This window comes from Dreissena polymorpha, chromosome 3, assembly GCF_020536995.1.
Source record: "Dreissena polymorpha isolate Duluth1 chromosome 3, UMN_Dpol_1.0, whole genome shotgun sequence".
Taxonomy (NCBI): domain Eukaryota; kingdom Metazoa; phylum Mollusca; class Bivalvia; order Myida; family Dreissenidae; genus Dreissena; species Dreissena polymorpha.
Window position 1 is genome coordinate 145,826,233 of NC_068357.1, and position 12,344 is coordinate 145,838,576.

The following is a 12,344-nucleotide window of genomic DNA, read 5'->3' on the forward strand; positions in this document are numbered from 1 at the left end:
ATACGGATTTCCAATGAATTAATTTGCACCCAGACTGAATCCTTTTAATCAGCGAATAAATGACTTTGCAAACAGCAATACATATCGCTGTGAGCGACGGTACAGAAGTGTTTGTATAAAGGCCTAAATAAATTTCAACCATTAACTCTCAATGAATTTTGAAGCTTTATATATCGGTTTAGGTATTTGCTTTCATTGAGCGTAATTGTTGGCTTTTAAAGGTATTCTGGAGGTATACAAAGAATAGTAATTAAGCGTTATCTAAGTTTAGATCGAACATAATCCACTAGGCTTTGAAAAAAAAACAGGTATTAATTATGTGTATTCTTATATCAAATTGAGAAATTTCGTTTAATTGGTTCCTTTTGTACGGGATTAAAGAGTAGAATTGAATGTTGTACACGTGACGTTCGATCTATTTAACATGTATTGATTACGGATATAAAATGTGGTTCGTTGAGTTACGAATGTACAATGTTCATCTTGTTTTTTCTTGGCTTACTTAATTTAGATAACCCATTCTTTGAACAATATATTCACAAAATCTACCCGAACGAGTCTTAAATAGATCGTGTCTATCCAATAAAGACGCTGCGTATTTATACTTACATCTTACTATTAATAATACTATGAATAAAACTAGTTTATACGACAAACGGGACGACTTTAACTTTGAAATTGTGAATTTTCCGTTCCTAGATGGCAACATCCCTAAAGGTCCGTCCTATTGTATTAACATTTCACAGTTGGTACGTTATGCCAGAGCATGTTCATGTATTAAATATTTTAGTGATCGTAATCGTATATTAACGAAGAAATTGCTAAAACAAGGATTTTTTTTCATAACCTTAGAAAAAAATCACTCAAAGTATGGTGATTTAAAATTTCGAAATATAATGTTTCTTTAAAATGGCATTTAAATAATGGAATTTCACAACCATCATTTTATGGAGATGTTTTGAAGCGCGTTCGCAAATTAAAATATCTTAAAGAAAATGTATATACTAAACTTTTCAATTTAATAAACTCATTTTTATCAAAAGGTAATGATGTTTTAGTGACGTCATCGCTTCATACTTTCACTATTTTAATCTACTAGGTCATTTAAGGGGCCCATACACAAAGCACGTTCTTAGACAGTCCAACCACGTTCTGAAAAAAAATGCAGAACTATGGCAAGCGGTTCATGGCATAATCCCAAGAAACAAGGTTTCTCATGAGAACCTAGGTTCTCAGAATGAGAACCTAGGTTCTCGCTTGAAGATTGCACATGGCGTCAAGAACCCAAGTTTTCAAATGAGAACCTAGGTTTTCATGAGGACCCAGGTTCTCATTTGAAAACCTAGGTTTTCATGAGAACCTAGGTTCTCAGAATGAGAACCTAGGTTCTCATGAAAAACCTAGTTTCTTGGGATTATGCGTCGAACTGCTTGCCATATCCGTGGTTTTCATTTGGGAATCATAGGTTCTCTGAGAACCTAGGTTCTCTGAGAACCTAGGTTCTCTGAGAACCTAGGTTTTCAGAGAACCTAGGTTCTCATGAGAACCTAGGTTCTCATTATGAGAACCAAGGTTCTCATAGAACCTAGGTTCTCATGAGAACCTAGGTTCTTTGAAAACCTAGGTTCTCTCAGAACCTAGGTTCTCTGAAAACCTAGGTTCTCTGAAAACCTAGGCTCTCTGAGAACCTAGGTTTTCAGAGAACCTAGGTTTTCAGAATTACGCGTCGGACGGCGTAAACTTGCTCGTTTGGAATACGGGACACATATTATTCAGGGCGCAGGATCAATGGGGTTCACATATGATTACACACGGGCTGGACAGAATGAAAACACGCCGTTAAGAACTTTATTTTTGCAGATATCTCAAGTTATTGAAATATGTTTGCAAAGTCTTTAGCGCATAAGTTTTTCTTGCAGTGTTGCCGATATCTTACGATTGAATAATACATTATTACACATAATCAATAGAGATAAAACTTGTATTTTATACCATAATGATTGCTTCCCAAATGTAGGTCACAGACATACTTAAAATAGAAAACTGTACTGTACAGTCGTTTGAGGCCCGAACAAGGGAACTGAATATTTGAAACTCATTTAATGATGTAACAATGTATTATGTAACTATTGATCTGAATTTTTAGTCTCAAAATAATATTTACAATTAAAGATGTATTTCATAAACAGTTCAATTTTTTATTAACGTGTTCAGACCAATGTCGACCGATTACTTTACTAATTTCATTCCTCAAGAACACCCATGCACGGAAACATGAACAAGAGGCGGTCACCGACGGCTAATGCCTGTTGTCACAAATATTCAACAGATAAGTTTCGTAGAATATTACTGAGCATTGTCTGAACATTGTTCAGAAAATGCTCATGGGGAGAAACATTCACGGTTTCACGCCTATTTCTATTCATTTAACACATATGCCGCCAGCGTGTACCAAGCAATGGGAGACAACTGGAGGTTAATTATGGCAAGCGGTTCGACGCATAATCCCAAGAAACTAGGTTTCTCATGAGAACCTAGGTTCTCATGAGAACCTAGGTTTATGAAATCCCAAGAAACCAGGTTTCTCACGAGAACCTAGGTTCTCATGAGAACCTAGGTTCTCATGAGAACCAAGGTTTATCAAATCCCAAGAAACCAGGTTTCTCATGAGCACCTAGGTTCTCATGAGAACCTAGGTTTTCATGAGAACCTAGGTTCTCATTTGAAAACCTTGGTTTACGCTTGAGAACCTAGGTTCTCATGAGAAACTAGGTTTTTCATGAGAACCTAGGTTCTCATAGACACATAGAACTTAGGTTCTCATGAGAACCTAGGTTCTCATTCTGAGAACTTAAGTTCTTGTTTGGTATCCTAGGTTTTCACAAGAACCTAGGTTCTCATTTGAAAACCTAGGTTCTCATGAGAACCTAGGTTCTCATTCTGAGAACCTAGGTTCTCATGAGAAACCTAGTTTCTTGGGATTATGCGTCGAACCGCTTGCCATACAGAACGGGATGTGAACTTGCTTGAACGTGTAGTTTTGGTCAGAAAAAAAATCAACAGTATGATTGAATGACGTGCCAAATCTAAAAATAAAAATGAGCGCGCTGTGTCTCCGGTAGAAACAGATGATGGATCTGCGTCCAGGTCGGGTAGTCAAATATCGGACGAAGATGAAGCACCTAGCCAGGAACCAAACAAGAAGAAAGCCAAAATCCACACACATCTCACAATGGAACAGCAGGAAGCCATGGTTGACTGGCTAAAATCTAACGAACTCCTTTATAACAAGAAGTTTCAGAGCTACAAAGACACCAAGAAAAACCCCTTCCTTTGGGAAAAGATAGCAGAAGTAATGGGTGTGAAGTTGAACGGTGACGAATTAAAGATCTTGTACAACAGTCTTAGAACCCGCTATACCAAACTAAAGAAGACGAAATCTGGTGATGGTGCTCCTGAACAGTCAGATAGGGACGAGTGGGTTCTGAATAGATTCTCCTTTTTGACTCCATTTACATACGAAGTGAAGAAAAGAACTGTTGTAAGTGTAAGTATATCTAAACATTGCTACATATACAATTGAAAAACACATTCCATGCATTTGCTTTTTTGTAATACTTTAGTCTGATAAGATACACTATATACAGCTGGAAATGTAGAAATTGGTGCAAACATTAAAATACAAATTGTACATGTACTTATAAGCTACTTTTACTGTTGCAGCTCAAATCGAAGTTACCTCCACCAATAGCTACGTCTACAACCCCGTATTCGGTAGATGATGAAGACAGCTGCTCAACATCTGGACTGATTACCGACACCCCTAATTCCTCCACTAGCAAACCTAGTGAGAACTTAAGTTCTGCAATCAGCGGAAGGATGGACCAGTTCATGGACATGCAGAATCGTCTTGTACATTATATGGTCAGACCAAACACAGACCGCATGAAAGAAGCCTTTGTCGAATACGTTCGGGGGTCCGTGTACGATATTAGTCCTAATCTATGGGTTGATATGCACAGAGACATCGTGAAGACTGTCCTTGTGTATAAAGACAAAGATAATAATCTCAAAAGAGGCAAACAATGTTCACCACCTCCAACAGCAACAACAAGGCCTGCTAGATCAGTGTGTTGGCAACCACCTCCTCATATGTGGCCATCAACTGTGCAGAACCCCGTTAGTGTTTGGTGATTCGCAGACCCTGCATGGGTTAATCAACAAGTTCCTTATTACCAGCAATCATCCCAACATAACCAGTCTCAGAGATATTTCAACCCTCAACACCAGCAAAACCAACAGAATGTCGTCCAGTCGCAGCAACAACCTTCCTCTATACCGCCACAGCGACAACCAGGAATTCAGCAATCCAACTCTGTACTCAACACCCCTCAGTGTAATATTGTTGACTCACCGCCGGACAACAGCTGCACACCTGAATACCACAATGCTGAGCATGCCATTGCTAGACCAGGCTCAACAGGAGAGTTCCTTTATCAATCACACTCGTGCAAATCAGTAGATATAGTACGAGGTATACTATTTCGATAATTACATTTTTCAACTGTGTAGTTACATTTAAAGCGGTTATTTTGTTGCTGTTGAAACTATGAAACAATATGTTTACTGTTATCAAGAAGAGTGATACCAATGAAACTTAGTAAACTTATCTTGACTACATTTACAAATGTAGTTTACTATTTCAATTATTTGCTTATTATACTGCCTTCGTTCAAATCATTTTATTTAGTTTGAAAATATTTTGACAGTGTGTATCTACATTTAATCTGAAACATATTTGGCTGCTTAAGGTACTCAATATAAAATACATTTACTATTGTAATGTGCTTTATTTTATTCAAATTCAAGGTTGAAAGTAATCAACGAATACAATGATGAGCATTTCGTAGTGTTGTTTTATTTACATACAAGTTTAAGAACATCTTGATAATGTTGCATTTTCCGAAATAAAAATTGTGATTCCGAGGATATTTTTGTTGTTTTTTTCTCTAAAATAATCCAAAATAAGAAATACAGTCTATGTTTTAACCTTATTTTCTTACGAAAATATGAGTCGCGTTAATAGAAAACTGGGCTTAATACTTGTGCGAAAAGTGTCGTCCCAGATAAGCCTCTGAAGTCCGCGCAGGCTAATCAGGGACGGCACTTTCTGATTTTATGACATTTTTCGTTTAAATGAAGTTTCTTCTCAGCAAAAGTCTAATTTAAGCAGAAAGTGTCGTCTCTGATTAGACTGTGCGGACTGCACAGGCTAATTTGGGACGACTCTTTACGCACATGCATTATGCCCAGTTTTCTCAGAACATGACTCATATGCTCTTCGCCATTCATATCAATTAAACTATAGCATTTACACCAAAATACCAAGATTGTCACATGTCAAATATCGTTCTCTAAATGTCCTGTTATATGGCATCTAAACACCAACCATTCTATCATGCCATGGCACAAGTCCAACAGGACTATTGAAATAGTATTTTAAGTAGTCCCGTTGTCTCGTGGCCGCAACCGTGTCTCTGTTTCCTTCCTTGGGCATATCTACGTCTTGTAGGTTGTCGTCTTGTCTCCATAAACCAGGTACGTGATTGTGGGCACCATCTTCGTTATCTAATTGAATGTTCTGAATAGCCGGGTTTCGAATACGGATGAAGTTATGAAGGCACACACACGATTCAATGATAACCTGTACAGTCAGTGGCATCTGTTGCATCGTTGACAAGAGGACTCTCCAACGATGTGCCAAAATACCGAAGGCATTTTCCACCACACGTCTTGCTCTGGAAATCCGGTAGTTGGCAATCAGTTCCTCTCTTGTCAGAGTACGGCCCGAGCATGGCTTCATGAGGTATGCGCGAAGGCCAAATGCATCATCTCCTAGCAGAAAGTATGGGAAATCCTGGTCATCGTTTGGCAAGGGTGACGGAGGAGGAAGTCCAATAGAGCCGTCTTCCAAACATTCTTTCAGTTCTAACTGGTTGTAGATCTGAGCATCGGACTGGCTTCCCAAACCACCAACATCTATCCACATAAACTTATAGTCTGCATCTACCCAGGCCAAAAGGACGATTGAGAAAAAGCCTTTGTAGTTATGGTTCATGGTCCCTGTCTTTAAATGCTTTCTGATGGCAACATGTTTCCCATCCAGAGCTCAACGTGCATGTGGAACATTCCATCGCGTCTTGAACTCCTTGGCAACGCGTTCCCAAGCGTCACTATCAACAGGACAATCAATCACGTCATGTTTCAGCTCCATCACCAGTGCATTGCATACTTCTCTCACTACTAGGCCTATTGTGGTTCTGGCTACCCGGAAATCGTAGTGAAGGGTTGCATAGCCATCTCCTGTTGCAAGATGACGGAGAGTGATAGCGAGCTTCATTCCACACAAAGCCTTTCTGTATTTGGTGTCTCTTTTCGCTATTAGTGGGGTGACGCGTTCCGAAAGCTCGTCAAACATTGGCGGGGTGATTCTCAAGTAGCTATAAAAGGACTCTTGGTCGTCCAAGCGGAGCTCTTCCATCAGCTGATGATAATGACCTACGACTATTCTTCTCTCTGGTTTTAACCAATTTCTCACCCAACAAGTTTTGTGTCGTCTCTGCCTTCTTTCTCGGCCCAACAAAACATTATATTGCTGCTCTGCTTCTAACATAATTTGCACGAAGCCAACATTTACAAAATTAACATCTCCAAGAGTGTCCATGTTAATTGTTTCAACCTAATATCACAAATGATGAATTTTGAGACAACGACCTCTATTTATATGCATATTGTCTGAACGTATTGTATTTACGGTTTGAACGTCGTAAAAACTGCCTTGAACGAGTACAGCGTACTAGGAACCTACAGCGAACTCCGTAAAACGAGTACATTGTACTAAGAACTTACTGAGAACTTATAGAACGTGCTGCAAACGTTGTAAGAACTTACTGTAAAACCATTATTAATCGTCAGGCATTAATTTTCATAAATTTCGTCAGTCGACCGATCGGCGAATTTAAGATCCTAACTAACAATCATGCCCTATGTTTGAACAAAAACAAACACTAAGTTGAACAATATTTTAAAACTTTACCGTAGACATGAGGCATTAAATTCCAACATAATCCATGCACACATTCACTGCTGTTTCGTAATCAAGATTAATCCGGTTTTGACACAAAGGGATGTAGATTACACAAGGTACTTAGTATCTTTTAGTTTCTATTTATTTACGCGAAACAATATCGTACTTGAGACGTAATGCGGACGTGGTCGGTCTGTCTGAGCACGGATTGGACGGACTAGAAACGGACTCGATCGGTGTGGCATCTTACAGGTAATTTCAGTCCGCTCGAACTACGTTCTGGCACGTTTCTAACCCGACCTTAGTACGACCTATCCGTTCTTAGTACGTCCATTCCGTTTCCAGTACGTTTAATTGTAGAACGGGATGGTCGGAAGAAAATTGTGAGTAGGCTCAAAGTTCTGAAACACCTTTCCTGTTCAACCCCGTTCCAGGCCTTCCACAAAGTTCGAAGACAGTTCGTAACACGTTGCTACTATGATCACTCCGTTCTCACACAGTTCGAGCCCGTTTAGTCACATTTTTCAGAACGTACTTCGAACGGAATCGGTGTTTTGGGGGTATTAGTTGTGTTTTTCCTCTGACAGGCGTTTCCTGTTTGATTTATTTTTAAGCATTCACATAAACAACCAAGCTATGTAATATGGATCTTTTACACCCATTATTGCTGCTTCTTCCTGTATTTGCGCGATGATGATCTGAAATATTAAATTCATGACGCTATATTCTTAAATCTTTTTCTATAAAGAAGGAATGTAGTTGACACTTGTTCGTAGTTTCATTTCATCGTTCCTCAAAAAGTTGTAACTCTCTTGCTCTGGTATCTTTCCTACCATTGAGTAATTAAATGGTAATTAAATTGAATACGTTTAATTCCTTTTTATTATTGTTTAATTTGAGTTACAATGCTATGAGGTTAAATTTTATTTACACTTAAATGTATCATGAATATTGCTGGGCCAAGCGTGAGATTGAGCGCTCTAAAACCGGTTTAAACTCCCAATGCTTTGCATTGACCGTTCCAAGGCGGCGACCCCAGCTTTATTCATATATGTGTTTATGTTGTTTTGTATTGTGCTGTTTGTGCTGTTTTGTACTGTTTTGGCAATCGGTCACTTGCCTTAAATAAAGGACCAACTAATTGTATATAGTAAGAATTCAATACTTCTCCAGCAGCTGGAGTTTCACTTCTTTATATTATACAATACACATGATATTTTTTAATGAATACAAAAGCTTGATTGACAACAGAGGTCACCTGGCGTTAGCGATCAGTCTACACTTTGAGACAATTCTAACGCAACACTTTTCAATATTGAATGTCTCTGGTTTGAGTCAAGATTATGATTATGATAAGAAATTTTAAATGTGATCATTTGACTACATTCTGAGCATGCTCACGATTAAATCATTCATTCGTGACGATTGGACGCTTTAGCACGTGGGTATGTATAGTTTTGCACGTTGAAAAGGTGAAGCGCGCTATCATTATAAAATTATTTCAAATTTTAAATGAAAATCTTAACTAATAATTGAGATAGACTGCGTTGGTGCCTCGTACCTCTGACGTCATATTGTTTTTATGCTTCTAATTTACGGCTAAAGACAATCTCCACGCAGTGTTGTCGTTCCATTCTCCCACATACAATTAGCACCAGCTATGTTGGTTCCAGTCAAATCTCTGTGCGGAGGTTGGGCTTAAGAGCCTGATTACGGTTACCGGTACTGTCTTTAACATAATGATGCGACCCACTGTGAAACAACAAGTACTATCAATAGGGTGTTAAGAAGGTTTGTTTTACTGGGATAATAATGGAAATGATTGCATTAGGTTTGAAATACCTTTGTAATTAATTTATATATTTGAGATAAGGTGTGCTAAACGTATGGATGTTTGAATGAAATGGTATTTGTCTGATGTTTATGTACAAAGACGTTTTGCTAAGCTTTTGCGGTCTGTTCCTTTGAATGAGATTGAGATTGATCCTGAAAACTAAGCAATCATCTAAAAAGTGGTCGAATGACTTCAACACCCATCTGCCTTCAGCAGCATCATTAATTACTTCCATTGGGTTGCTGTACATATCACAACATCATCTCACGTAACGCGTAGTCTGAACGACCGTTAGGACACTGCAAGTTTCCTGGCAACCAGATCTCCAATCATATTGTCTTTCGGACGGTCGTTAAGCCTCAACCCTGTACATTATGATGTGTTATCTTATCATCGTTTCATTTGTCTTTTCATCTTCCTCTCTACATGTACTGGACTTTGCAGCACTGCCTTGACAAGCCCTGACGTTCATGAGACATGCCCATATCACTTTAGTTTCCATCCTTTCACAGTGGTCAGTAGATCTTCGTGGGACCCGCTGGCTTAAGTGACTGTCTTTCGAACTTTTTCGTTGGTGATGCGGTCTTTATATGACATGCCGAGGATTCGACGACACAGATATTGAAATGACGCGCATAAGTCTGATCTTTGAGCAGATACTATGTGTCGGTCCTTCCAGATATTCGTACGGTTTCTAAGCGCTGCTGTGGTTTGTGCGACTATGGCGGGTATTTCGGGCTCGTATCCTGCATCTTTTTATTTGAAGCTGTTGACGGTTTCTAGCTTCTCGTGACAGACGCTGATGTCAGTTTTGATGTGGTTGGTGTTGTTGGTCACCAGTTTTGCCTTCTATGCAATGATCTGCATGCCGAAAGCTGAGGAGGTTGTATTCAATCGCTCAATAAGGTTCTCTATTTCCTTTTTTTGCTACCGACTAGGCCATCTATGCAACCGGCACAACTTAAGTTTGAGATTATTATATTGTTAATCCGCCAATGCTGACTGTCTCCTCGTGGCCTTACAGGGAAATAGTGTAGAGCAGTACAGAGCAGTAAACCAAGAAAGGGAAACTTGATTGAAGAACAGAGCCAGAACACTGATGAAAACCTGAAGAACAACAAGGGCAAGAAAGCATACAAACTGGTGAAAGTTATGACTAGAATTTTGCAAGGGCGAACCAACACAATCTAGGACAGCGATCGAAAATGTCTGACAGAGGAACAAGATACCCTAACTGAACAAAAAACACCACACATATTTAAAAACTTTATTGTTGATTCGATAGATGCAATATATATTTCGTGGTGTTCGGGCTTTTAATCTCCGTTTTCTCCGATAATGCCAACATTAAACTCACGAATGGTACAGCTCGGCTTATTCATTAGCTCCTTATTGTATGAACGTAGTAACACCTTTTAAAAGTAATAGATCTACTTTTAGTGCCCATTTGTTGAATGATTATGTGTGTCATTACAACCTCCGCTCAAATGTCGTTCCGTAAAATAAACATGATTTGGTCATTAGAAATTAAGCTGCAACATCATTTAATACGAAACGATTCCACACGATTTCCCATTTGCACCATGCAAATCTTTATTTCATTTTGATGAGGGTTGAGTCTATTCACACACACTTATTTTTCAGAGTTCATGAACAGATGTCGCTGCGTCTTCGCGAATGAATCTATTGGCTGTCCTGCCCCTGGGACCTTAAAAGAGAGATGAGTTACGCGAGTTTAACGTAAAACACAGTTGACTATGTTTATTATGCAAAAATGTTATGTAAAGTATACTCTTTCTCGGCGCGGATGCGGTTTGATTGTGATTTGGTGAATAGCAGTACCCTGCCCACCGATTTTCAAGACCACACTATTAACGCTCGATTGGTCATTGTCGGCTCGGGTACTACTTACATGTACCCCGGGTACTCTTAAGTATACTTGCATGTACCCCTGGTACGGTAAATATACTAAAACGTACCCGGGAAATTTAACGCTAAATCGGTCGTTGTCGGCTATTACTTTGAAATTAATTATATTCACATTTATGTCAATTTTCTGTAAAATGGCCTCTATATTATCGAAACTCAAACTCACAAAGCATGTTGACACAAATATTTTTAAAAGAGAAGTTTGTTTAAGATAATCGGCAGCGCGTTTTACGACATCGGATTTTAGGCGGGATTACGACTCGGGTACAGTCTAATATCGACCGGGTACGATTAAGTATATTTACCGTACCCGGGGTACATGTTAGTATACTTAAGAGTACCCGGGGTACATGTAAATAGTACCCGAGCCGACAATGACCAATCGAGCACTATTAACCTTAGTTATTCTCGCGAACAACTAAAACAGAAACAGAGCTTAAAAATAAATACTGTTAAATTGTTTGTAATTTTTAATATGTAAGTAGTTTGGACGAGCGGTCTAAGGCGCTGGTTTTAGGCACCAGTCTTTCGGGGGCGTCGGTTCAAATCATCCCGCTGTCGTTGAATGTGTTCATATGGTAAATACGCAAAGAAGTGGATAAAGAACGGGACTTAATGTAATCATTTAACATTTATGCCTGAGGTTTCAGTTCTTCCCCTACATGCATTCACAAATGGACCCATTATGTGAATATCGTGTTAAAGGGGCCTTTTCACGTTTTGGTAAATTGACAAAATTTAACAAAGTTGTTTCAGATTCGCAAATTTTCGATTTAATTACGATATTTGTGAGGAACCAGTAATACTGAACATTTACCATGCTCTTATATAGCCATTATATATGCAACTTTTGACGATTAAAAAAACCCTGAAAATAATAAAGCGTTGCAACGCGAAACGATTGAATAATTTGGAGAGTTCTGTTGTTGTCGTTATATTTTGTTAAACTACGAGGATTACTTATTTATAGTATAAAATACATCTTGAATTGTATGCGGAAGGATGGTTGAGGGGTCTTAGTGGGAGACTTTTTACGCCAGGACTCCAGAGGTCAGTGGTTCGAGCCCTATTGAGGGTTACTTTTTTAAATTTTATTCTTGATTTTTTACTGGAGCTTTTTAGAGAAAACGTTTACATTTATCAATAGAAAGCATTAAATCATAACTTCAAAACATGCCAAAATCTGTGAAAAGGTACCTTTAAATGGAATATTTTGGAACGGAGCGTAGATCTGTATAAAAAAAACCAATCTACATTGTTTTCATTATGCGTGTCGCGGAAGCGAATTAACGATGACTTCAACAGCTGTATGGACGATTTCCTTTAGAATGAGTGCCTGAAAACCCACTTTAATAGATGGAAAACCCACTTCAATTGATGTTCATAGGATTTTAAAGATATTCGAATTAAATTTTCGTATAAACGTATAAACGTTTACGTACAAAATAAGTTTTTTTACTCTATTAGCGTTACAGTAAAATTGCCAAAAGATAA

The 12,344-nt window shown here is 38.5% G+C and overlaps 2 protein-coding genes across 2 annotated transcripts; both read right to left on the reverse strand.

Annotated features, from left to right (window-relative positions):
* Window positions 1–5,437: 5,437 nt before the first annotated feature.
* LOC127872671 (uncharacterized) lies at window positions 5,438–6,118 on the reverse strand. Its single transcript, XM_052416001.1, has one exon. The coding sequence runs from the start codon at window positions 6,116–6,118 to the stop codon at window positions 5,438–5,440; it is 681 nt and encodes a 226-aa protein (XP_052271961.1).
* A 51-nt stretch (window positions 6,119–6,169) lies between these two features.
* Window positions 6,170–6,541, reverse strand: LOC127872673 (uncharacterized). The gene has a single exon (XM_052416002.1). The coding sequence runs from the start codon at window positions 6,539–6,541 to the stop codon at window positions 6,170–6,172; it is 372 nt and encodes a 123-aa protein (XP_052271962.1).
* Window positions 6,542–12,344: the final 5,803 nt, after the last annotated feature.